We start from the raw sequence: 26995 nt of genomic DNA, 5'->3' as shown, positions 1-26995 counted from the left end.
AGTTCATCTCTGCTGTTGGGGGATTAGAGGTGAAAGGGTTAAGAGGGAGGCTGCTGTTTTTGTGTGGCACATATCGACCTGGTATCTGTTGCGTTTCTGAGATGCCAAGTAATTTGAGGCTTGCCCAGAGGTTTTAAATCCTGTAGGGATTTCATTTCCTTTGCGCTTGAACCCATCTGATGAATCATGCACGGTGGCGTCAATACTATCACGTAATGCCAGTGTATTCTCGATCAATATTGAGCAGAATGTGAAATTATTTGTGGCCGCGTCCGACCGAAAGCACCGTTTCGCTGCAGATGATAATTTAAAAAAATGACGATGATGAATTTCACGGCAGGATAATTCATTTACTAAAGCTCTGAGCTAATTTGCATCACAGCTCAGTAAGCAAATTACAATATGCATCAAATTACATCTAGATTGTTTATTTGGACAAATGCACCGGCACATCCTGATTGCACATAAGCGTTATTCAACAAGTTATGAAATTTGTGATTTAATTGTCTTTCTTACATTTGTATTATTTAACAACGAAAATAATGCGTGTTATTTGAAGTAAGGTTTCATATGAACTCCATTTTTTACGTTAAATTGTTAACTTTGCGACACATGTTTTCGTTCAACTTTCCAGGGGACATAAAATCGTGAAATCAGTTGAAGGACAATTGCAAACACAAACAATAAATATGGCTCCACCGATTAGCACGGTTGGCTACGTACGGCGTGAAAACAGTTCAACATACATACAATGTAAACGTTGCATTTGTTCTAATCAAATATTCAGTTGCCCTCTAACCCCAATCTCCAACCTTCTAGAGAAGCAAAGAGGGCGGGTTGGGAGTGGGGGTGGCAGGGAAATATTTTCTGGAGCTCAGCCCTAGGCAGTGTGCGCTGTGTGAAAGGTCGAAAGGTCAGCGTGGGGCTGACCTCTTTTGCTCTTCGTCCACAGAGCTGACGTTTGTCTGGCTCTTCAACGAGATGTACGACTACATGCGTTCGGACGGGCGGCGCTTCGTGTCGCAAGTGACTGGAAACCTCTACATCGCCAAGGTGGAGGCGACCGATGTGGGGAGCTACACTTGCATGGTCCACAACACGGTGACCAACACTCGCGTCGCCAGCCCTCCGACTCCTCTCCTCATCAAGTCTGGAAGTGAGAGAGGAGGAAAAACGTCCCTCTGTTGTTGGCAGTTTTTTGTCGTTGCATGGCAAAAGCGAGCAGGCGATACCAGGCTCACACATCACCCCCCCCCCCCACCCCAACCGCCCCTATTTAAGTGGTTCATTTAATTTAAAATAACTGGCTACCTCCAGCCCCAGCCCATGGTTGGCTGTTTGTGCACAGGCTGGCCTGCTGGAATGTTCCACGTCACGTCGCGGGGATGACACCTCGGCTTGAGCCACCGTGGGTGTTGGCTCTTGTAATCTTTGTATCACCTTGGACTGTGGTGGCGCACGTATATTGCAGGGGAGGCAGGGTAGGGTTTGACGTCCACTTTAATTGGCTTTAGGACACACGTTGGGATCGAAGGCCACTTGGCTGGGGAACGTCATCCCCGTGACGGCCTTGCCAACGCAATGCTCAGCATACTGAGGTTGCACTTACCATATGTCTGTGAATATGTTAGCGACGGCAGGACATAAACTGGTCACTCCGCTGCGACAGTGCCCACTGAGCCGTGAATGATTTTCCCCCGAGTCAAAACATCTCTGAAATAAAAAAATAATAGGCAATATCTCGCCCTAACATGAAATCCGCAATACTCCACAAGTTTGCTGGATATAAGCACACCTCTTGAACGTTAGGATAGCTGTGCTTATATCAGAACTGTGCTCAAATAATGAAAAAAATAAGAATGGGAAAATGGCAAAAAGGCCCCATACATATGTGCTTTAATAAGGTGAGCTTATATCCAACTTCAACTGTAATTGCAATTTATTGTCCATTTTTCACTTCGCTGTTGTATGAAGGCCTTTTTACACCTGTGGTGTCAGCTTCGTCATCGGAGTTGTTTTGACGACGTTTCGGCACCACTCACTGCCACGGGTGCGGTGTTAACTGAGGCCAGAAATAAAACATACGTTGCAGGCTTCATGTCATGGTGCGCCTGCCACTGCACCATCATTCCTCTCCACTCCATAACAACAAAAATCAATAGGTTATTTTATATATATATATATTTTAAAGCTGCCTGGTTCATAGGTTTTGTTTGAATTATCTTGCAGGAAGCATGGGGGAGTACGAACCGAGAATCGAAGTGGGCTTTTCACCAAAGACTCACACCCTGCTGGGTCACACTGTCAGGCTGGAATGTTTTGCTCTCGGAAAGTAAGTCCAATTAATTATTGAAACATATCACCTACAGCTTTGGCGGTGGTAGTGGTAACCATTACGTTCCCAAAAAGCCACGATGGCTGCAAATCGTGACAGACGATACAGAGGTGTAATGGTACACCGTGAATTGCCAACCACTGCCAACGTGAATGTAGTCATCTGCAAGTAATGGATTTGTCTTTCTGGTAAAAAAAAAAATGTTCCAAGGTGACTATGCCTACGCATCAATGCAGTTGCTATTTCCATTCTCACTCTCAAACACCCACCGGCTTCGATAGCGCATTTGCACATTTGCAGTCATTGATTTTCCCGACGTAATGAGGTGGACAGCCAGGAGTGAGGGAGCGTGACGAGATCAGGCGTGTCACCCAGAGCGTGTCACAAACACAGACCACGTGCAAGAGTGTGACGCTTGTTACGCAGTGGTTCTACAGACATCCTTGCCGAATGTGGACCCTTCAGCTGCATTGTAAATCGGAAAGCGCACCTTAATATTCGACGTAAAACAATCAAAACCTTGCGCTCATGTTTTGCTCCCAACTCTACAGTGCACCACGTTATAGAATTAAGCTTTCGTAACCGCAACTTATCGGTGAACGCAAGCACATTAGATACGTAGTAAAACAATTCTATTATTCGTTATTTTCCTTCTGTTTTTAAATCCTTTATATTAAGTTCACTTGCTTGCTTGCGCGCTTACGACCGTGCAAATCTTTCGGTCGTTTTTTAACCCACTTCCCGTGATCCAATCGAGCTGACATTTTCCACACAGACTCGTTGTGCGTGACAATTTATTTTCGTGAAAATATTTTCCCAAAATTTTCCACTTTTTAGGAAAAAAATAATTTCACATTTAATTTAAAATACCAATGTGATAAAAATGAAACTCTTACTCAAGAAAAACAGAAATGAATAATAAAATAAAACCGATGCCACGCATATAAAGGATTTTTAGTGAAAAACTTAGTTTTTACGAGTTAATTTTTACATAGGTGAGTTCCATTAAGCCCCACGCAGCACATGTACAACGAGACACTCCTTCTCGCTGGAGGATGAGAATCGGAATCCCCTTCGGCAATCGCGCCACGACACTGCCACGTTGATGGCTTACTCTTGCAGATACCACGGGGGATACGTTGAGGTCCCGTAGAGAGTGTCACAACAGCGGGCTCCAATCTTCCTCTGAGTATGAGGCCCCTGTTGACAACGCACCTGGCGACACGTGAGTGACGCCAACGTGGGACATCAAACCAACACTCCTATGCCTCAGAGCTTCGCAGGCGCGTGAGACGGACCGGCCACTCACCCCAACCCAGCCACTGGCTATGTCTATGTATAAAGATCTAATTGCTTAAAACGCCTCCAACCTAAGAGCAGGCTTGTGCTTAGCATTCGCAATGATGGATTTATTTTTTTGGCTGCGCAAGCGATGGCTGTTTGGAACATCGCAGTCGACATACATATGCCTTGCCGCGAGCTATTTACTGCTTGTTGCTGCTTGCAAAATGGTTATCAAATTAACCACCGCGCAATAATTTTTTTTTTATCAGGAAGGCTTTAGCACTGCCAATTAAGGAATTAGATTAAATGGACGCGGTTTTGTTTGTTAATGAGGTGCAGGACATCGCGAAAGGAGAAGCAATATACAACTGACACTTGCATCAGAAACGTATCGATTTCCTTTCCCCAGCCCCGTGCCCGTAATATCGTGGAGGAAAATAGACGGACAACTACCAAGTAAAGCATATCTGATGGAAGCGAATGCAGTTTTGGAGATACCCAATTTCCAGCACGAAGACGGTGGCAATTATGAGTGCAATGCAGAAAACGTGGCCGGAAAAAACTCTGCTCAAGGGAAAATAACAGTGTACGGTAAGATGCGTCATCCACCTTCACAAAACCAACACGGACATCGATCTTTGTTCAATCGGTTTTTTTTTATAAAAAAAATCATGCAAACATTCTGAGAAATATCTGTGAGATGAAGCAGCTCCTTTTTACATGTGCCCTGGAGCGATCAGTGGGGGTTACATTTTAAATTGCATTTTATCTTATGTTTTATCCTACGTTTTATCTTACGGTTTGCGAGCATGGTATTTCCAGTCGATTGGTCAGTGCACTTTAGTGAATCGGGGGATGAGGGGGTGAGCGAATAGAACCCGGCTTTGAAATCACTCACCAACTGATGTTAACCGTGGCTGAAAATGAAGCTGCACTTGTTCGATTCATAGCACAGCACGCTATTCCCTGTACTCATGCTCCACCATGTAAGCTTCATATTCACGGTCAAATGCCTCCGATGGCTGAACACAATACTTTCCCAAAATGCATTGCTGTCCCGGTCGTTATATACGCGTTGTCGGTCTGATTCCTCGGCATTGTTTGGGTTTGGTTTCAACCGAACACAACTCTCCCATCCAACACATGGTGGATACACGTGGCTCACATGAATTCCTCCACTCAGTTGTGCGCGGTGAATGAATGCCACTGTCTTAGAACCACCACTTCATTGAGCGCACCCTCGTGACAAGCGGCGCAGTTACGTTTTTTTCAAAAGTGCCGACCGGGCTCTGGCATCATCGATCAGTGCCGATCGTGTGCAGTTGCCAAGAACATCTCCGCGGTTCTTCCGTGATCAATGCTCACAATGATTGGGCTCCGTTTGTGCATTAAACGTGCATGTCTCCATCGCTTGCGGAATCCCAAGTCGCCATCAGAGTGCACAGCGCAGCTATCATCAAAAGTGGGGTGGAAGTGGCACTCTGACAAAAACATCGCTCCAATGAATCTTAATTTGGAGCTTTCGTGACTGCAGGAATTACTCTTTGGTTCTTTCGGTAAAGTCACGTATAAAGATAAAATAATAAATTAAATAATAGCATACGACGTTTCGATCGCAACACAAGCAATCATCATCAGGTATAAATGAAATAGCAACAAAAATCTAACCAGAAAACTATAGACTGACATATAAGCATTACATTACATTTCGATATTTTGCTAGGTTATTTAATTTAGTGTGTCTCTCTTCCGTTCTCCTAATTTTCAAGCTTGCGTACCTTACCACGCGTCTTCCTACTCATTGACATGCTAATTTTTTCTCTAACCCCTCCCTCTCTCCGCCCCCGCCCCCCTCTCTCTATTTAAGGCCTCGTCACAGAGACGTTCTCTCTCTGTGTGCCTATGTGTGTTCTCTCTCTATGTATCTTTGTGATATCTGTCTGCTTATATGTCTGTCTATAGTTTTCTGGTTAGATTTTTGTTGCTATTTCATTTATACCTGATGATGATGATTGCTTGTGTTGCAATCGAAACGTCGTATGCTATTATTTAATTTATGATTTTATCTTTATACGTGACTTTACCGAAAGAACCAAAGAGTAATCGCTCCAAAGGCAATGGCACGCACGAAGCCCACACCTTAACCCTACGGAGCCATTACGGGATATGTTTGATCAGTTCGGTACCACAGCGTATCATGCAAACAATATTAAACCAGGTGCGTGGTGCTTTATTCCACGTAGCGTGAATACGTCCATATGTGCTGTTACGTGCAATTACAGAGGTCGCTGGTTCGATTGCCCAGCAGCAGTTGAAACAATGGGGCGAATTTCGTCTATGCATCCGCGTCTCTCTGTCCAGTTTCATGAATTGCAGGGCTGCACATTTACCTTTGACACATGCGAAAGGAAGTGAAGCGGCAGTGATTTGTGCACTGCGCTATGAACCTGGTAATATGAGTTTGATTCCTGGGAACGCCTAACATCAGAGGCGAGTGTTATCCGAATCAAGTCTGAGCCACCTTTTCACTAACACGCATTAACCAGCATGATGAAGTATAGTCAAACAACCCCTGTGACAGCTACGGCTTAGGGAGGAGGGCTTCATCCACCAATGCATTGACAAAGGGCTGTAAACTGTTCATTAATTAAACACAATCTGTAGAATATTATCGACATCAAAATTCATAACTGTTGGGCCACATTGGCACTGATCTAAAAGTCCAACTCTCCACTCACTGCTTGAATTCGCCTTCATGAAATTGAGTATGAATAATTGTGGTCATGTGTTTTGTTGTCGGTTATGACAACAGGATTTAGGTGCTTCTTTTATATTTTCAGCTATGATAAAGTTAACATTTAGCTTAAGCTATTACGTAAAACAAGTTTTGTTTGTTGTTTTAATCGTACAGTTGAAGTCATGTAATTTTTTTCTACTGAGTTGTCGAATTTCTTTATCACCCATGGGGCTAATGTATAATTTCATTAAAAAAAACTCAAATTTTCAATGCGCCTTTGTAAAATGTAACATATATTATGATGTATGATAATTAAAAGTGAAAGAAAGAGGCAGAAGATTGTGTGTTGAGCCCAGAGGCCTAATCCCATTTCCTATCAGACTAAAACCTACCGCAAACATTTTTTTGATTTGTGGAGCCAAGTGAAACGTTTAATGTGCTGGCAAATGAACTGTTACATTAATCACATCTTCCACGCATAAGTAGGGAGAATGCAACATGTGCACATGAGAATGTGATATTAATCAAACCGCGGATGGCGGCTGCTGTTAAATTAAGATGTACATTATGTTTCATGCACTGGCAAGCCAATATGAAAATTGCGAAATCAGATGCACGGAAGAGTTACCGATCCGTGCCTCTTAAAGAATAATTAAAATAGCTAATTAGCATTCGGTGACCTGCTAACACAATTATACAGTCTTGATTTGAAGTTTTCGTGACTGCAGGAATCCATACTCTTTGGTTCTTGCGGTAAAGTCACGTAGGTAGAAAAAAAAATCACTATTTATTTTATTTTTCGACCTACGTGACTTTACCGAAATAACCAAAGAGTACAATTATACAGCTTTTACATTATTCCACATACATGCTTTGTAGGCTTTTGTTCAGGGTTACACACACACGTGAAATTAATCCAATTATAAGGTACAATTACAACACATATCTTACTTTAACTCTATAATGTAACTGCTCGCATTATGGTGAGCAGATTCATGGTTTAGTTTATTAATGTCACGTGGTCAAACAGCCTGTAGCTTTAGCATTGTTCCTCGTTTCCAGGTTATATATTTTCTCTCTGAAGAATTAAATGATTGTCACGTAACAAATCGACAATATTGCACGAACATGAATGCATGCTCAATAATAAATTCCCTGCAGTGCAAGTCGGCTCGGGAAGATTCATTTTAGTCTGATAATAGTCCAATTGAAAATTCACTTACAGAAACATGAAACAGGGTGACTATTGTACTCATATGTAAGCAGACATGGCTTTATGTCAAACGGAATTGCAAGCTAAGTTATCATAAATTATCGATAGTTCAGTATCAAATTGTGATTTGGTTTGTATAGTATTCAAGGATTTGAGAATAGGTTTTCCCTATTTTCTGGCAACAAAACAGGTGTTAAGATGTTAAAACACCAAACTGAAACCTTTTACAAGGAATCATGCCTGCATTAACCACAATACTTGTGGTCAGAATGCAAACAAAAAACATACTCTGATAATACATACTCTAATATTAAGGATAGTTGAAGTGATGGAATTCCAGGTGTTTGAGGCAGTAACAGCAAATGAGTGACAACCATCCGAGTTTATTTTTTCTTCTTCTTGGTACAATGCACTTTAGTCTTGTGGGGCATTTAAAATGTTGATGGTTGTGGTCCTGAATAAACACAGTGGACAGGTCATAGACCGAGTTGTGTGTTTGTGCATTAAAGATGAGCATGGCCCAACGAGTTTCCCTCCGAGTTGAAAGAGGGCGATCACTGATCTTGAAGTAAAGATCACAATCATTGAGTGGAGTTTTTAGTTAGTATGATAAAGCACAAGGCCGAATCAACGATAAGATTCGGCAAATCCAAAGTGGTTTAAAGGTTGATTGGTATTTGAGGTCAGCATAGTCCATGATAGGCATATACTGTATGTAGACGCTATCAGTTGCCCGTATAGTAGATGAGAAATAGGATTTGTTTTTATACAAAGCCCCAATCTTAATTATTCAATCACTAGTCACGGTCAACATCGGGGATGATATTTTAATCCAGCCATGGCCCTCTTTTATTTTGGCTCAGCTTCAAACGAGAGTTGTGCGCCGTGTGTAAACACCGCCACTGGGGCGGACATATTTTTGCTGGGCCTGGTGGTGACCAACACCACACACCTTGATAATGGATAATTGTTTTTTTACCCTTTATCTGGCAACAAAACTGATACCTTTTTTACGAGGAGTCATGGTTGCATAGACCACAATACCTGCAGTCATAATTCAAAAACAAACATAACTCTGATAATGTTTGCACTGTCCTTGAAGTTGTTTGGTCCATACCCGAGACAGCTTTCCTTAGAGCCTAGTCTCACATGGTGTTGGACCAGATGACGCCAAAAGGCGTGCCACGTGCCGGCATCCATAGCTGCTCGCTAACGCCATTTGCTTCGATGCCCTGTGTAGGCCCACGTTGAGGATTTTCGTCGTTGGATGTGTTTATGTCAGAGTATAAACGCACAACGATATTGGGTGTGGTGACTTACATTTGTAATCCATAACATTAGAGGCATCACGAGTTGGTACATCACACGCAGTTGTGAAACTCCCACACCTATTCAGATACAAGGTGACCAATAGGTTTCAGTAAAATTGGTAGATTCAATGCATCTGTGTGGAGCTTTCATAGTTATTCTTTCATATATGTGTGTTTTCTCGGATTTCCACTCACAGGCCAAGCACACATTAATGGAATTGGTCAAACATCCTAATGCAGGATCCTTAAAAAAAGTATTGATACCGAGTGATGCTTCTTTGTAGATGTGTTTTAAACGAGACCATGTATTTGGCGGTAGGTTTGAGACTGTAGTTAAAGAGTGAAGATTTAATGTGGTCTCAATACAGTATAAATCCCAGTTTTGCATCAGCAGCTCTTGTTAAAATTCCATTTGATTCAAGAAGAAAATAATGCTGAAATGTAGCATAGTAAGTTGGGACAAAAATTATGATGACAAAGCAGCTAAGGGGAAGGTTGTAGTACAATAAAACACTAAAGTAAAGGACCATTGATCAAGAACATCCAGATATACTGCATGAGAGACTCGGTATAAATATTCAGTGAGGATGACAAGATAGTATGAGAAAGGCCTTTGTAAGTCAACTCTGCTTAATGAAAGTTACATGAATAAATGCATTAAGTTGCCAATGCATATATTTAATCAAGCAGTTCACAATACACCTAATTAAAATCAATTAAAATGTCATTTAAAATATTTCAATTAATATTCTTGGTTCTTTCGGTAAAGTCACGTAGAAGGAAAATAATAAAATAATAAAAAATTTTAACTATAAAATTATCACGACGTTTCAACTACAACATAAGCAATCATCATCAGGTGTGAAATCCACAGCAAGAAAAATTGAAAAAAGTGGAGTTTTTTTATTTTCTTAACGTCAGCACCACGGACAGCGATTTTTTTAAAACCAAGAATATGAATCCCTGCAGTCACGAAAGCTTTAAATCAAAATTTATCTCATTTAAGTTTTGTAATAGTTAAAATCGTCTTTACTCTTTCCATGCATAGCGCTCAAATAAATCAAATTATTTTTCTGTCATTGTTTGCTGTACTCACTTGGATGTCAGCTGCTCCAGTGCTGAGTGGTTGACGTTGCCCCACATGATCCATGTTTTGACGTATTGTGTTTTTTCTTTCCATGGTGTTTTCGTACCTATTATAAGGTGTTCATTTTATGAATTTGAAGATGTTTGTGTGGACGTCAAAATGTTTCGCGTTTTGAGATGTAATTTGCTTAAATGACGCGAAATTAAGCAAATTATTACTTAATTTTAAAAAAATCCACTTTTGCCTCGCGTTTAAAACAAAACGAAGGGCATATGGCTAATGAGTCGAAATTACTCTTTCTCAAGACGGTTAAAGAAAATGTACACAAGTAAAATTATTTGAAAAATGCACGCGTGATATTTCCCCCCCAGCTCCCCCCCACTGGATCCAGCCCATTGGTAATGTGGAGCAGGGCATTGGAGACAAGCTGTCCTGGGACTGCAAGGCGGGAGGGAAGCCCCCTCCTACTTACCGCTGGCTCAGGAATGGAGCGCCCCTGCCATCAGAGGTACCTTGAACACTCTTGCCTCCTTCATTTTCTCTTGACTTCTGATCCCATCTAGTCTTGGGATCCTTGAGATCCATCTCACTATCCTCATTTATGTGGTCCACATCTACTACTTTAGGCGAATTCAAGCAGGGAGTGGAGGGTTGGACTTTTAGATCAGTGCCAATGTAGCTAAACAGTTATGTATTTTGATGTTAAACATATTCTACAGATGATGTTTAATTATATGAACAGTTTACAGCCCTTTGTCAATACATTGATGGATGAAGGCCTCCTCCCCAAGCCGTAGCTGTCACAGGGGTTCTTTGACTATACTTCATCACGCTGGTTAATGCGTGTTAGTGAAAGGGTGGCTCAGACTTGATTCAGATAATAATCGCCTCTGATGTTAGGCGTTCCCAGGAATCAAACTCATATTACCAGATTTATTCCAGTGTTGTTTATGGCTTTGTATAACAACCCATGTCTAGGACTGATCGCCAAAGCACAGCCTTGGCTGAAGCTGATTTAATGTATTCAATGCCTCCGCTGCATTGCACTGAGGTTCACGATGGTTCAATAATGTCATCCGTGTTCTGGTCAAGATTTCCACAGTTGCAATACACCAGGGATTCTTTCACGTTGCTCTTGAGTAGCTGCACGCCTGTTGAACTTCTTTCGCATCGTACGTAGCCAACCATGCTAATTGGAGGCGTGGTGGAAGGGCAACAGGCCAAACACAAAAAACCAGGTGGTCACATCTAACATGGGCGCGATATGGGCTATGCGGTTCAGTCTGCGCCCACTGATCCAACCCAGCGGGTTCGATGGTCGGGTCGGTGTGGAGACACTTTGTTGGGGGCATTTCCGTTTCTTCATAGTCGTCGCCATCATCGATCTTTAGCTTTGAAACCCAGAACACTCCGGGGCCTTGGTCGTATTCGAGACGGGTTTTCACGATGATTTAAGTTGGTAGATTTCTTCATGGAGCGGTCAGTTTGGCTTCCTTTGAATGCAATGATACTGTATCCAATTTCAGTATTTGGTTTGTCCATTTCAGCTTTTAATGGAGCTAAAGAAAGGCTTGTCTTGTTTTGTTATTAGAGCAAAATCTTTGGACAATATTCCGTCGTTATAAAAAAAATCAAATGCTTTTTTTTACGTGAAGGAGTAAGCAGGCGTGTTGTCTGCTTGTTAATTGTCTTACTCGTCTTCCCCACAAAAACAATAATGTTTCTGGTGCCTTCTGTATTATTTAGTTTCGTGTCAAACTCTAACCAACATGCAATCGAGTGGGTCTCTGTTTCGATTTAAAGCTTTCGTGACTGCAGGGATTCATCTTCTTGGTTCTTTCGGTAAAGTCACGTAGAAGGGAAGTAATAATATAATAAAAATAAAACATAATAAAATAATTCTCACGACGTTACGGCCACAATGCAAGCAGCCGTCCTCGGGTGAAGACCAGGTCTGTCGGGGAGACAGCGTCTTCACCTGAGGACGGCTGCTTGCGTTGTGGCCGAAACGTCGTGAGAATTGTTTTATTATGTTTTATTTTTATTATTTTATTACTTCCCTTCTACGTGACTTTACCGAAAGAACCAAGAAAAGGTCTCTGTTTATAAACATCTGACAGTTCGCCAGCATTGGTTTTCGCAAGCCTGACTCTGCTGGTCCAGAGTTTGCTTTTATTGAACCAGTTCCTGCTGAAAAACATTCACTCCCAATACAACGCCATCTCACCGATGGGATGGGTAAAACAAAACACGAACTAACATTTTATTTGCGTTGAGCAAGGAGGCGAATTATTTTATTCATTCCGTCGTGGAAGGCCACTTCCATATTAAACTTGTTTTTACTCATGCGTCCTTGCATGTCGAATATCTCTGCTGTATATTTGTAGGATCGTGCGAGGTGAGCGATCTTTCTATGCGCACACGTGCGCGCGTGACTTGGGAAAAAAAAACAAAGTTTGCACGTGCAATTAGTGGAGTCGCCTGACATTGACAAAAGTTTTGCCGAACGTCGTCGTGACCTTTACCTCTGAATGCCAAGCCCCAGCGGAGTGAAAAATGTACTTAGAATGCTTAGCCTAGCTTCCTGAGCTGCGTGATTGAGGGGGGGGGGGGGTATAAGGATGGGTGGCCAAGAAGCAATAGGGTGGAGGAGGGGATGAGTTGGGGAGAGGGGGGACACGTTTCTGAATACACACGGTGGTATATCCTGCGGTTACTGTGCCTGAATCTGAGCTTCGACTTTAGCATCACATATCAAGATTATCTTTTTTAATTAAATACTACTTTCTTCCCCTGCTCTGCATATGAGAGTACTGTTCATATTCTTAGGTTTTTTCGGTAAAGTCACGTAGGTAGATTTTTTTTTTTATTAATAAAAGTAAAATAAAAAATTAAATAAAAATCACGACGTTTCGGAGGCAACACAAGCTTCCATCTTCAGGTGGAACCGTCACAGCACGATAGCTGTATCAAGTGACGGTTCCACCTAAAGACAGAAGCTTGTGTTGCCTCCGAAACGTCGTGATTTTTATTTTATTTTACTTTTATTAATTAACATTTTTTTACCTACGTGACTTTACCGACAAAACCTAAGAATATGAATCCTTGCAGTCACGAAAGCTTCAAATCTAGAAGAGTACTGTTCGTTGCATAACAGTGAATCCAATACATTATATTATTTTCTTGTTTCAACCGGTTCAGGGTGGTTGCATTGTGTCCCATGTGTTTGTATGCCTCTGGTGTGGAACCGCCAGTAGATTGTGCACTTTTGTATTTGTTTAGAAGTCTATATCTTGACTTAAAGCTTTCATGGCTGCAAGAATTCATATTATTTGGGTCTTTCGGTAAAGCCAGGTAGATAGAAAAATAAAAAAATAAAACATCACGACGTTTCGATCGCAACACAAGCAATCGTCATCAGGTGAACAATTATAGCGGGAGAGCTGCTGAGGCAGAAAAAATATATTATTTAAAGAATTCCTGCCTCAGCAGCTCTTTCGCTATTTTTTTCACCTGATGACGATTGCTTTTGTTGCGATCTAAACGTCGTGATATTTTTTATTTTTTTTATTTTTCTATCTACGTGGCTTTACCGAAAGACCCAAAGAATAAGTCTATATCTGTAGTTTTCTCATACATTTTGAGATGATTACATCACATCCCCTTTTACAATAGAACACATCAGCGGTATAATTTGCATTAATTGTCAAATACGTACTATTTGGCACCTATGCTTTCGCACACGTATATGCTTAGCCTCAATAAAATATTACGAGAGACGTATGTGCTTAGGTGAATCCAGAGGTTTGTTTTTGTTGTTATTACACAAAGCCTCGCTTGGCTTTAATTGGGAAGCCGTGCTATCATCTCCCGGGTTCTGTAATGCCTTGATCTCTAATACACACACACACCACACACCACTTTCTATGGAGGGTGTAAGCTAAGCGCAAAACTAGATTTATGGACTGGGATGTGGCGCTCTTTCTTGGCTGGTGATAGCAATTTCTGAATCTGCTTGGCATAAAACAAAAATGGGGAAGTTATTTATGTATTAGTTGCGGCTTTGGGAGTTGGAGGGGCGAGGTTAGAAAGAATAAATGCTCGTTTTATTGATGGGTCTGAACTTACGAAGCCAAACACGAGGATGTGGTGGTCAGCTGTTTTGTCAATCTGTTTCTACAGGCAGAGAGCTGCGCTTGTGGTGGCATCATGCCCATTATTATTGTTATTAGCAGTGACGATGATGTATGCCCTTTGTAAAAACGAAACACTGCCTATTGTTATTTTAATGGTAATAACCATCCATTGTGCTTTTTGTTGAATTGTAATTTTTGCCAAAGGAATGAAAACGTACATGCAAATGCTGAAATGTTAATTAACGTGCCCTTATATCGTGAGCACAACAGGAAACCTAATCCATCTTTGTTTCACAGTTCCCGGGATTTAGATGCGTAATGTCATGGTTTTAATGAATTAAAATGCTATTTTACACACGTGAAGCACTTTTAATTATTGCTCCAGTCTTAATACAGCCGTGCGTTGATGACGTGCCCTGTTTGGTGCTCTCGCATGTCACCCTTTTGATCTACAGAGCAGATTCAGCGTGATGGCAAACGGAGAGCTGATACTGCAAGAGCTTCAGCCGTGGGACAGGGGCATGTATCAATGCCTGGCCGAGAATAAACACGGCAGGATTTATTCACACGGAGAACTCAGAGTAAAAGGTTAGAACTTACAATTTTTCCTTGCATATATATATTTCTTCCTGTCCCTTTCTAAGAAATTAAATTCGTAAAAAAAAACGTCAGAAGAGAAAAAAAAACCCACCCACTCTGTTCAAACTTGACACAATTCTAATATAACACGTTGAGGACAGAAAATGATTGCCGCAACGCATGCATCAGCTTGAGCCTTGTATTAATTTGTCCACTCGCTGTGTGGCGTGGGTAGATTTGATCGTATCAGGTCTACTTATATTTCTATTATTAATGCTTTTTAATACCACAAAAGGGACAAGGGGTAATTCCGGTGAAATGCAACATCTTTGGTTCTACGAAAAAAATGTCTCAACTCCATATATCACTGGCAAAGCGAATGCATTTCTTGCTGGCATTGAAAATATATGCATTGCGCAACATCAATTCACACGCTCGGAGTACAGCAGTGATGACATGCACTTTACACACTGCACACAGGACGCTGCCCCGGAGTTATGGTTGACACACTGGAGTTGCAATCCATGGAGTAATGGTTGGCACACTGGAGTTGCAATTCATGGTGTAATGGTTGACACACTGGAGTTGCAATTCATGGTGTAATAGTTGAGACACTGAAGTTGTAATCCATGGTGTAATGGTTGACACACTGGAGTTGCAATCCGCTGTGTAACGGTTGAGACATTGGACTTACAATCTAGGATGAACTGGTTTGCGCAAACTTGCAATCTGGAGGCCGCCGGTTCAATTCGATCCCCGTTCACTGAGCACTATAAATGGTTGAACCATGGCAGGTCATGTGTGGTCCAGTGAAGTGTGAGAACTCCCCACCTCTTCCAAGACGTCTGACCAGCGTAGAAAAGAAGGCCAATTGTCTTCTTGAAATGTTCTCGAGACCTCCCTCTATCGGAGGCTATTTTCACATGCAGTGACATAAATCAAGCACTTTCAGGGCCACACCTTTACCTTTTTACAGTGTGTGTAGATATATGTTTTCCAATTGGGTCTGCATTAGGCAATTTAACAAATCAGTTGTTGAACACATACAAATCTCTGTTTGTGTGTGTATACATATACATGTTTGTCTTTGCCTGTGTGAAGCCTCAGCGCCTGATTTTCGAAGCAATCCCATGAAGAGGGTGACTCCAGCTGCAAGAGGGGGCCAGGCTGTCATCAAATGTGAGCCGAAGGCCTGGCCCAGGCCCTCGTTCACATGGACCAAGGGGAACGCAATGGTCATTGACAATGAGCGGTAAGCCTTTGCCCTATCCACAAGAATCCAGTGTTTGTCCTACATTCTAAATTTGAAGCTTTCGTGACTGCAAGGATTCATATGCTTGGGTTTTTTCGGTAAAGTCACGTGGGTAAAATATTAAAATTAAAATTACTTTTATTAAGTAAAATTTTGTACCTACGTAACTTTACCAAGAATATTTACCAGTGGCAAAATATAGTAATAGGTTTTTACCCTTTTAACTGGTCCAACACCAATGGAGACTAGGCTCTAAAGAAAGCTGTCTCGGGTGTGGACCAATCAACTTCAAGGACAGTGCTTATCATTATCATCATCAGAGTTGTTTCTTTTTGTTTGAATTTTGACTTCTTGTGTTGAGGTTATTGCAAACATGATGCCTTGTATAAAGGTGTCAGATTTTGTACCAGTTAAAAGGGTAAAAACCTATTACTATTACCAAGAATATTTGTCCTACACATTCAACAAAAAAGCACAACGCACTGCCTACTAACAATGGGGCAACGTGTACGTATGTATCTATGTATGCATGTTGAACTTATTTCACACCCTAAGTAGCCAACCGTGCTAATCGGAGGTATAAACACAAATGTGGCAGTGAGAGCTTTGCATGGGGCACGAGTCAGGCATAGCAAACGGCATTAGTATGCAATCATTTCATTTAAGCCTACCGATCATTCCACTAGCTCTCAGGTCCACAGCACATATCCATAACTGGTGTGGTGTGTACCTGTGGGTGACGTGAATTTTATCACCGTGTTTTTCACTTCGTGGATTTCTTATCATCGAATGCATGATGGCGTGTATGGCTGAGCTGCGTGAGGCTTAGCTTTGTTTGACTCTTATAGAAAGCAATAAAATGAGGGAAAACATCCCATATACCGTGTTGGAAATACAATCAACATATTCGTTAATAGCACTGTGGCTTTAAAATATTTTATAATAGGTGACGTTTCAGCCAATGGCTCGTCTTCATGGCACATAGAGAAGCCAGATGGATAGAGTGGATAAGAGATGGAGACAGCACACGATACAACATTGTGCATTATAAGAATTCAGTTATGAGACATTTTCAACTATTAAAATGTTTCCTGCTAACAAATACGTACTTGAGCACCTCTGCCAATGTATTATCGACGAACATTTCCATATCTTTTTAAATCCTTTATATTAAGTTCACTTGCTTGCTTGCTTGCGCGCTTACGACCGTGACAATCTTTCGGTCGTTTTTTAACCCACTTCCCGTGATCCAATCGAGCTGACATTTTCCACACAGACTCGTTGTGCGTGACAATTAATTTTCGTGAAAATATTTTCCCAAAATTTTACACTTTTTCGGAATTTTTTTTTATACAGTATGTAATTACCAATTGCTTAATGGTGGCAGGCAATCATCTGACCCATAGGTGGCAGCCATCTCAAGCCAGAGGACGAGAGGACTCTAGCCGCCACGCATATAAAGGATTTATAGTGAAAAACTTTGTTTTTACGGGTTAATTTTTTGCAGTTTAAGTTGCGCATTGAAATGGCCCGGTATTGCATTTGCTGTATTGTGCTAGGGCTAGGCACTTTGTGGCTTCCAGTGTTTGATATTTGACATCCAGTCAAGCTGTGGTCTTCCTCTTCTTCTAGCACCTTCAAGTGTTCCCTATATCACCCTATTTGCAGATGGTCACCATTCATCCTGATCAAATGTCAGAAGATACAGTATTGCAGCTTACTCTATTTGACCTCACTTTGTAGCTTTGAATTTTGGTCTGTTTCTACTCTTTCTCGGACTTCCTTGTTCATTGCACACTCCTTCAATTACAGTTTAAGAATCCTCCACGAGACGTTTATTTAATTTGTTACGATATTGCTGATAGCATTGCAGTTTATACGATTGGACAAAAAAAGTTTACAAAAATACAAATTTTAGTTTTTCTGATATATTTACTAAATGGACACAATATGACGTGCGAGCCATGGTTTTTTGCGTCGCGCAATCATGATTTTTGTTGCTTCCTTCTACGGGATGGGCATATTTCTCTCCACGTATTTCCACAGACAGCAACATTAGCATGCTACCAACTTGTAAAGTAGAGCCGTGTTTCTTCACCTCTGCCCGTTCTTCCATGAATTTGTCTGAGCTGACAGTATGACTCGATAGATTCGGGAGAGTCCATCTGTATTCTCATTCAAGTCAATTAATATGCTCAAAGACTGAAGCAAAGGCATGCTGTGTAAGGGGGCCATGCTGAACAGATTATCTCCACCGCAGATACCTAATGACAAAACATTTAGTGCGGCTAAATTGAACGAGGTAAGAGGTCTGTTGATTGTGCTTGCCTGACGAAAGTTATCCTACTGACGACAATTTCAGGATAGCATTACATGTTGATGACTTTGGCAATTTAAATTATTTATTCGTAGAGTAAATAAATATATAACGCCGCTGTGTGTGTGTATATATAAATAAATTATCACAATGTAATGTCTAGGTACAAGCGACTGAAATGTGATTTTCCTGGTTTTGTTATGATATGTTCTCTAAATATTGGGGTACTTCACGTGTTTATTACACACACACGTATGACGCATGTTTATTACACACACACACGCATGCCAGAAGCGTGGCCTGGGTACAGCATGTATTGGGAGGCAGAGGATCGCAAAGCTTTCTTTTAGATGATTTGGGCAGTGAAAGATATTTCCTTCTATACTAGCATAACAGTGTTATCATTATTAAATTTGTTGTATATCAACTGGCGTTTATTGTTACCCTGCAACCATTAACATGTGTTTATACATATTCATAAGCGCTACACAGAGCATTGTTGTGCACAGTCCGCTCCATATTCATTCATCGGAGTTTATTGCGATTAGACAAAAGTCACCATAGCGAATGCATTTCCATCCACTTGCTGTTCACATACAAAGAGGAAACATTTCCATTTTCCATTACAGTCGTGATATTCAGATGCTAATTAGGAACAGTGTACAAGACTCATCCATTTTATCTGTTGCCAATTTTTCCTTTTCGCCGACGGTGCTTCATTAACTTTGTATGAATGCTGTTCAGCCATCTGCTATGGGTTACCATGATAAAGATATAATAATCCGACTGCTTGTGTATGATAGCGAGTACATGTTGCTGGCTAAGTCACGTTGACGGACTGTCATTGCAATTCAGTGGGTGGTCAGGCATGGCTCTGCATCGTAAGTGAGTCGGTGGAGCTGAGCCGACTGTGCTGCTGAAACGAATAACAGCAAGTCGCCCACCCCCCTTCCCTCCACCCCAACACAAAAAAAAATTGGGCTTGACATTGAGGAAAAATATCAGACTTCCCCGTGAAGACATATGTCCAGCACTTTGGCATTCATCTGGATTCGTCGGTGCTTGGTTTCATTGCCATTTTGAATCAGTGGTCCACTTACCGCTCCATTTGGCCGGAAGATATTTTGATTGCTGCCCATTGGTTGAGATGCACTTGAGATTATTTCAAAAGAATTGACCTTGGCTCAAAGCGTTATTTGCATAACAACTGCATGATTCCCCACCCCATGCTCTCATTCAATATTTATGCAATGATGTTTTTTTTTCTCCCCTCTCCAGCCAAACGTTGATTTTCTGCTGACCTGTTCGTTCAGTCCACTTAACATAGCAAAGGGCAACCATGGGGCACAATAGCAGGTGGTGGATATGGTCTCGGGGGGCGTTTGTGGCCCCAGAAAGGGTGATTAAGGTAATAAAATATGTGCTTTGGGCATTTGTGCAAAGCTTGTTTGATGAAATGTTTTGGAAGGATGAGCATAACGCAGAATGGGAGCCTCTGGATTCGGAGTGTAACTGATGAAGATGCCGGCACCTACACCTGCACGGTGGAGAATCACCTTGGGAGCGCTAACAGCACCGGCAGATTAATATTGAAAGGTACGTTTTTTGGAGGAAATGTACACAGGGACATACATTTACAGATGCTATTGAAAAAAAATATTTGCGTTTTTTGTTGCATGAGTCACGTGACCTTTGGGCATAGCTTGGCAGCCGCTGTCGTGACCAATGTCCATTGATTGAAATGTTATCACGTTATATGTTTTTATTACTATGATGCTATGATGGCGGTGAAGTATTTTTGGCGAGCGGTTGCACCACCGCTGCCAATGCCAGCGACAAAAATCCGAGTATTATATTGGCATAGTGTCAAAAGGACAGCGCTGTGGATTTATAGGAAAAAAATAATTGTGGGAAGATACAAATCCTTTTGACTAAACACAAGAGAAGTTTATTTGTAGCATAGTGAAGTCTCTTAGTTACGTTTCTATTTGTGCACTAATAGACTTAAATAATAAAATAAACTTTTCAAGTGGCCTCACATCAGCCAAATGATAGATGGTGGAGCATGATACCTGGCCCTGGAAGACACATGCATACACACAGCTGCTTCATTTATATCAGTCAGCGGAAGCTACTGGTTTCATTGCTATTGCTACTCAGGAAATCGTGTAGCATGCAAGCCAGCAGTGTGTGTGTATATATATAAAATGTATTGTTTTAGTAGAGAGACCAGTTTCTTGACGTGCAATTGTTTTTTACTCTAATTGACAGGGCCCTATTCCTTTAGCATTTTATACAACGCGTCTTGCACTGTACAATACAGACATCTGCATACATTTCCTCTAATTTTAAGATTCTATCTCTGTCATGAGTTACGGTTCAATCACTCGACATTGCAGGAACGTGGTAAATGGCAATGCCGTTATCCAGCAGTGGATTAATCATGGGTGATGATGATGATGATTGCGATACGGTGTAATTTAATTTTATGTTATATAGCATTAATATAAACTACTTTTAGAAAGCACATCATGATACAGACTTTCCTGGTAATTGAATTTGACCATTATCATACCTCTGAAATAACCAGACATTCCAAAACTACAGCGTCCCGTGTTCCGTGACCACAATCACAATCAACTCGAAGGTTCCACGCGGCTTGTAAATTACATTATCTGCAACTCTGTGTTGCATTGTGGCTTTGTTGGTCGGTTTGTTTTGTACTCTAGGATTCATTATTCAAGGGATGCTGCCGCCGTGCAGTGGTTAAGTGCACCCCGCACTTGCAATCAATTGCCCGCCAGTTAATTCTGCAGTTGAAGTGTTGGGCAAGTTTATTTATTTTTTGTTACCCCCCTCCCCCGACCACACCTTTGTCCACCCAGCAGTTTACAGTGCAACCCCACAGCTCGTTTATCGGCTGGTTGGGTGGCGTGGGATAAAGTGTGCATAACCTCTTCCCGAGATGTCTTGTAAGTGTGGAAGAGTAGGCCAATAACGAAATGGAGGAGCTCTTTCTAACTCCATCCAACGGAGGGCTTTTCTCCCAGTAGGGACGTCACCAAGAATGTGCAAGGCCGCACTCTCTTTCCCTTTTCAGTCATCGAGCTGGCATAGTTTTACTGACCACATATGGAGCTGCCACATGGTAATGCTTTGGAATACCTGACCTGTGATTATTGGAACAGAATGATGAGGCCACATAGAGATGAAAAGGTGGAAAATTGCCCTCGGTACTTCGTGGGCATTATCCAATACTTAAGTTGTATGACTGTACACATCGGGCCGCTCAGAGTAAAGGTTTAAGCTGAATTTAATTATTTTGTTATTGGAAGCTGCAAGTCATCGTGGCATGTATACTGCACCTTGTAATTTTAAACACTTGTGGGTTTTTTTTGTTTGTGGTTCGAGTCACGGAGAAATATGGTTATGACCTTGCGTGGAGAAACCCAGAAACCCTCTGAGTCTGGCAGGGTGAAGCAAGGGCCATTACTTAACGCTGCGTGAGCGCGACAGCGGCGAGTGGCCTTGAACATCGACAGTGTCACCGCCAGTTAATGAATCCACCTTGAATGCTCAAATGTGACCTAATTGGTGGTCTTGGCTGGACACATCATTTATTTTTTACGTCGTTTTCTGCAGTCTCAGAAGTGAGCACGCCATCCTTGGGAGCGCGTCTTTGTGTGAAGGCGAGCTTGCGCATTCCTTCCTACCCAATGGGCAATCATTTGGTGGGATTTAACCGTGTGTCACCTGCAAGGTTTCAAAGGTGACATCTAGAAATATTTAATGATGAAGGTGACAGTCGGTGGGTGGAAGTTGTTGGTATCGGGAAGCGTAAGGAAAGGGCACGCGGACCTTCACGGTAAGTGACTGAAAAACAGGATTTCCTCGAAGCGGTTGCATCTGTGGTACTTTTAACCTCTGCACCTCCTTTTATCGAGCATTCTGGTGGTAATAGGACACCATTACCGCTTAGGTTTTTTTTTATTCCTTTCGCGGTGGTTGCTGTATAACTCTCCCAAGTGTGTTCAGGTTGTGGCGCGTGTATTCTTTGGCGTGATGTCCGATGTTCAACTCTCCGCCCTGGGAGCTTCTTCGCGAACAGAATTCGGCTCCGTACAAAGCTGCCCCACACACGAAGCGAAACATCGGACGTCACGCCAAAACAGCTCGCCGTACAACCTGAAGACACATCGGGAGAGACGCGTACCCGCTGCCGTAGTAACCCCCGTGTGTATTTCTTTTTTGTCAGAATCGACCCGCATCACTGTGGTGCCCTCGCTCAAGATGGTTTCAGTCGGGGAGAGTATTGTGTGGCCCTGCCAAGCATCCCACGACCCATCCCTGGATATCGTCTTTGTGTGGTCGCTCAACGGGCAGCGAATCGACATGGAGAAGGACGCGGAGCATTACCAGCTCTTGCAAGGGGTAGGTAATTCCTGACAAGGCTGGGACAATTCACTGCCCACCGCCAATAGAAATTTGACTAATTGTCAGAAATTCTGGGTCGTAATTCGATTCCAGAATAATGTATCGTCGTTTTTACAGGCATGGCGATTGGTTGTGCGCGTACGGTGATTCCATTGCAAACAATATGCGGTAGGACGTCGCATGTTTGACCGTCGCATATCCGCCCTGACAAATTAACGGAGTGCAACCCACGTGGCATTTGTGGTGTAACCGTAATTTTTGGTAGATGTTCACAAATCTTACTTTAAATTTCGATTTAAAGCTTTCGTGACTGCAGGGATTCATCTTCTTGGTTCTTTTCGGTAAAGTAACGTAGAAGGGAAATAATAAAGTAATAAAAACAAAACATAGTAAAATACAATTCTCACGACGTTTCGGCCACAACGCAAGCAGCCGTCCGACAGACCTGTTCTTCACCTGAGGACGGCTGCTTGCATTGTGGCCGAAACGTCGTGAGAATTGTATTTTATTACGTTTTGTTTTTATTATTTTATTATTTCCCTTCTACGTGCCTTTACCGAAAGAACCAAGAAGATAAATATTACTTTTTCAAACACAGTCACGTGTTCTTACGATCGCGCACGTAATGTTATGAAGGACAGCAAAAGCATGATCCGATGTTTAAAGCAACTTGTGCTTCACCTTTGTACAGTAACATATTTGTATTTGGGGCAACTGTCATTTTGTATCGATCTGACTCTTTCACATATCTGCCTATACCTCACTCCCCAGGGATTCCCGCACGTAAAGCAGTGATTCTTACAAAAGCAAACCGATGTGTGTGTCAGGAGCTTAAGAATCAATATTAATGAATCGATACATCATTCCGCCCTTAGTTTCCAATCCAGGTCACTCTTGAAAGAGAGACCTTCTTTAGCCTATCTGGGCTCTCATCATAGCATTGAATGAATGGATATTGCAAATCCCTGTTATTCAAAATTCCAATTGCCATGGCCGCTTGTGATGCTACGGCAATGTTCCTCATTATTTTAATAATACTAATTTAATACATTTCGTATTTCCGCCATTCTAATGGCCCAAGGCTATCACGAAGGCTATATGTTTCAGACACAGGCTGTGGTAATTTCACAGTGGGCGGTGTGGGGCAGTGTGGGAGTGGGGAAGTCATGTTGCAATGTGTAATCCCAATTGAGTAATTTGCAGTGTAATTTTTTCGAATTTGTAGAATTTGACCATGACGCCGGCACACAATGGGGCCTTCTCATTTTAAAATGAAGTCAATGGATCTTTTGACGTTTCACTGTGAGGCAGATAGCACTATTTTACTGTTCATACACAGCGCAGTAATAGCCAGGGAATTGCACTGGGGGAGAGAAAAGAGAAAGGGAAGCACATGGATCAGGGAACAAACAGGCATTGCAGACATCATTTTGACCGTAAAGAAAGTAAGAGCACTTGGGCAGGGAAAAACTTGTTCATCAACACAAAAAAGCCACACGGTTGCAGTACACAGCCACCAATATGTCATTGTCACCCGTGCTATTATGCCACTATAACACTGAACTTTATTGAAGTGAATTTGCACGAGGCAGTGATAAGCGGTAAAATTGTTTGCGGCCAGAGGCTCCCTCTGGGAGCTCGGTGCAGTCGATGCGCTGATTCTCTCTCCCGCAGTGCGTCGGCACCTGGGCAGAAGCAACGAAGAGCAATTGTGTTTATTAGTTTCCTGCAAAAACAGGCGCTCACATTGTGGAATGGTTGTGCTTTGAAACTTGTGAAGGTGCTCAGCCTCAAGAGTTCATTCTGTGATACTGGCATTTTTGCAATGCTGTACAGACGACAAGGAAATTATTCACCGTGAAAATAGCCACTGGTCCCTGGAATTGATCACGCAGACCGTGTGTGTGTGCGTGTACGTATATGGTGGGGAGTGGTGGTGTAGCGGTTAGCGCACTGCACTATGAACCCGTTTGATTCCCGCTCACGGCCAACACCAGTGACGATTGTCTTAACCGGTCTTGGGCCTCCCCTAGGTCGACTTAACCTCAAATGAGTACCTGGTGCGGTGTGTAAACATCGCCGCTAGGGAGGCAAAGGCGGCTGGGTGTAGTGCTGGCTACCCACCCCTCTCGTGCCGTGCCGGCCTTCATAGGTGCTCGCTAACAGCACTTGCCCCAACAGTCTGTTCAGACTACACTGGGAAATCTTTGTCTTGTGTATGGTCCAACTGCGCGGTCTGTCACCATCTCATGAGAAATTAGTTCGAGTCTTTCTTATTTAGTTCCCTGCCCAAGAGAAGGTCCTTGGCTCAAGTTCCGTCCATTCTGTCCGACCTTCATCTTCTTCACTTTACAGTACAGTCTCCACTTTGTAGTCGCCAAGCAGCATCATTTCTCTTTCTGCCTCTTAGCCTCAAACCCAAAATCCTGTCCCTACAGGACAACTCTTCATAGAGCTTTCGCCTCTGAAAGTGTGCCCAATCGCCAATTGGTTTGACATCACAAAGATTTTCTTGTAAATTTTAGACAACTATTCTTCATCATTCGTTCTTGCTGCCGTGTTATTGTGTGCACTGGTCGCCACTTGTGCTTTCGTACTTTATTACCGAATCGCACTGACTTAGTGATGAGCGCAGGTTTTGTCGGCTTTCATAACGGGGCCATTGTTTGTTTTGTTTTGTTTCAACCTTCGATGAGAAAAAAAAATAGCCATGGGATTAAAATGATGAATCTTTCCTGACACCCGGGGCAATGTCCTGGGAGCAGAATGTACCGAACAGTTAGTCAAAGATTAATTATCGTATTAGGATGACAAAAGACTTAACACTGTCCATACAACGCATGCTATCCAGATTGGAATATAGCAGCACCCGTTTCTCTCCATCTCGGTTAGAAGGCTCTGCACACACGAGCTGTTAAACGTGAGGATTTAACACCGTGTCTGCTTTGCGGTCACCGTCAAAGATCCGAGTGTAGTTTTTAATTGTACGTCCTTTGCGCTCGTGAGCGACCATTTAGATAAGTTGTTAACGCGAACGAAGATGGGCTACACGCGGCGACGGGCAGCAATACATTACATCAATGAACCACGCGTAAAAAAATGCCTTCTGTCAGCTTTGCTACCATATCTGTTAGTCAAACAAACCCCCAGATGGCTGTAATGAATGGTCACGTACCATCTCCCTGCATATAATGTACAACATTCATAACATGGAAATGGCTCACAACAATGATAACCGCGATGACAACATATCCTTCTTATTCATATCCACTTTATTGTTTTTACTTCGTAATGAATGCCTGTCTTCTCCATACTTCCAGCCCGCCCCCAACATAAATGGATATTCATCTTCTTGGTTCTTTCGGTAAAGTCACGTAGAAGGAAAATAATAAAATAATAAAATAAAATAATTCTCACGACGTTTCGGACACAACGCAAGCAGCCGTCTTCAGGTGGAGAACAGGTCTGTCGAGAAGACGGCTGCTTGCGTTGTGACCGAAACGTCGTGAGAATTGTATTTTATTATGTTTTATTTATTATTATTTTATTATTTTCCTTCTACGTGAATTTACCGAAAGAACCAAGAAGATGAATCCCTGCAGTCACGAAAGCTTTAAATCGAAAAATAAATGGATATTGTTCTCATCATAAGGCATGATCAGTCAACTGCTGGATCAAGGCCATCGCCGTCCCTGATGGCCCTAAGCTGCAATGTCGCAGCCAGCAACCATAGCACACGATCAGATCTCATTGCCCCATCACCGTCCCCCTCGTTGGCTCATTAGTCTTGACTTTCGGCCATGATCCCTTCTAGCATCATGTCCTGCCAGTCACCCACTTACTTTTTCATTATCAGTCAATATGCCGTACGTAACTTGCCCATGTTCTCTAATTCGTCTGTTATATGCAGATAGCAACACGTTAATTGCGAGTGCTAGGCGTGCGCGCGACGTGGGAGTCCATGCATGAAGACAGCCTTAGGATTATTACCGTCTCGCGTTCCGAAACAGGTTCACAAATGCAAAGTAACCCGTTGTACATGACTGCAATATTTACCATGTGGCAGGCTTATAAGTATATCGAGGAATTTTCATTTATACATCAAAACATTACATATGAGCGGGGCGGTTTTGTACGGACAGCATTTGTACAGCACGACACACTTAACATTCGGTCCGTGCCCTAAAGAAAATATCTCGCTCACGCCTCTGCTGGCAGACAGGCTTCCACGAGAAATAACTCGAGAGGATAGAGGATATTTGGCCTACTCTTTCACGGGGACCAGATGTGTCGGAAGTGGTAGGAATTCCC

General features: G+C 42.3%; 1 protein-coding gene across 4 annotated transcripts in view; it reads left to right on the top strand.

The window, feature by feature from the left end:
- LOC133342664 (contactin-4-like) overlaps positions 1 to 26995 on the top strand; it is a 110637-nt gene that overhangs the window by 41892 nt on the left and 41750 nt on the right. For all 4 annotated transcript variants that reach the window (XM_061551976.1, XM_061551974.1, XM_061551975.1 and 1 more), the window contains exons 6-13: positions 953 to 1156; positions 2230 to 2332; positions 4029 to 4210; positions 10338 to 10474; positions 14558 to 14690; positions 15783 to 15933; positions 19719 to 19846; positions 22506 to 22681. In XM_061551976.1, the coding sequence (XP_061407960.1) occupies positions 953 to 1156; positions 2230 to 2332; positions 4029 to 4210; positions 10338 to 10474; positions 14558 to 14690; positions 15783 to 15933; positions 19719 to 19846; positions 22506 to 22681 (1214 nt within the window). The remainder of the gene's footprint in view (positions 1 to 952; positions 1157 to 2229; positions 2333 to 4028; positions 4211 to 10337; positions 10475 to 14557; positions 14691 to 15782; positions 15934 to 19718; positions 19847 to 22505; positions 22682 to 26995) is intronic.

The sequence above is a fragment of the Lethenteron reissneri genome, chromosome 15, assembly GCF_015708825.2.
Source record: "Lethenteron reissneri isolate LAM-NWPU_2019-01 chromosome 15, ASM1570882v1, whole genome shotgun sequence".
Classification (NCBI taxonomy): Eukaryota; Metazoa; Chordata; class Hyperoartia; order Petromyzontiformes; family Petromyzontidae; genus Lethenteron; species Lethenteron reissneri.
This window is presented reverse-complemented; position numbering and strand designations above follow the sequence as displayed.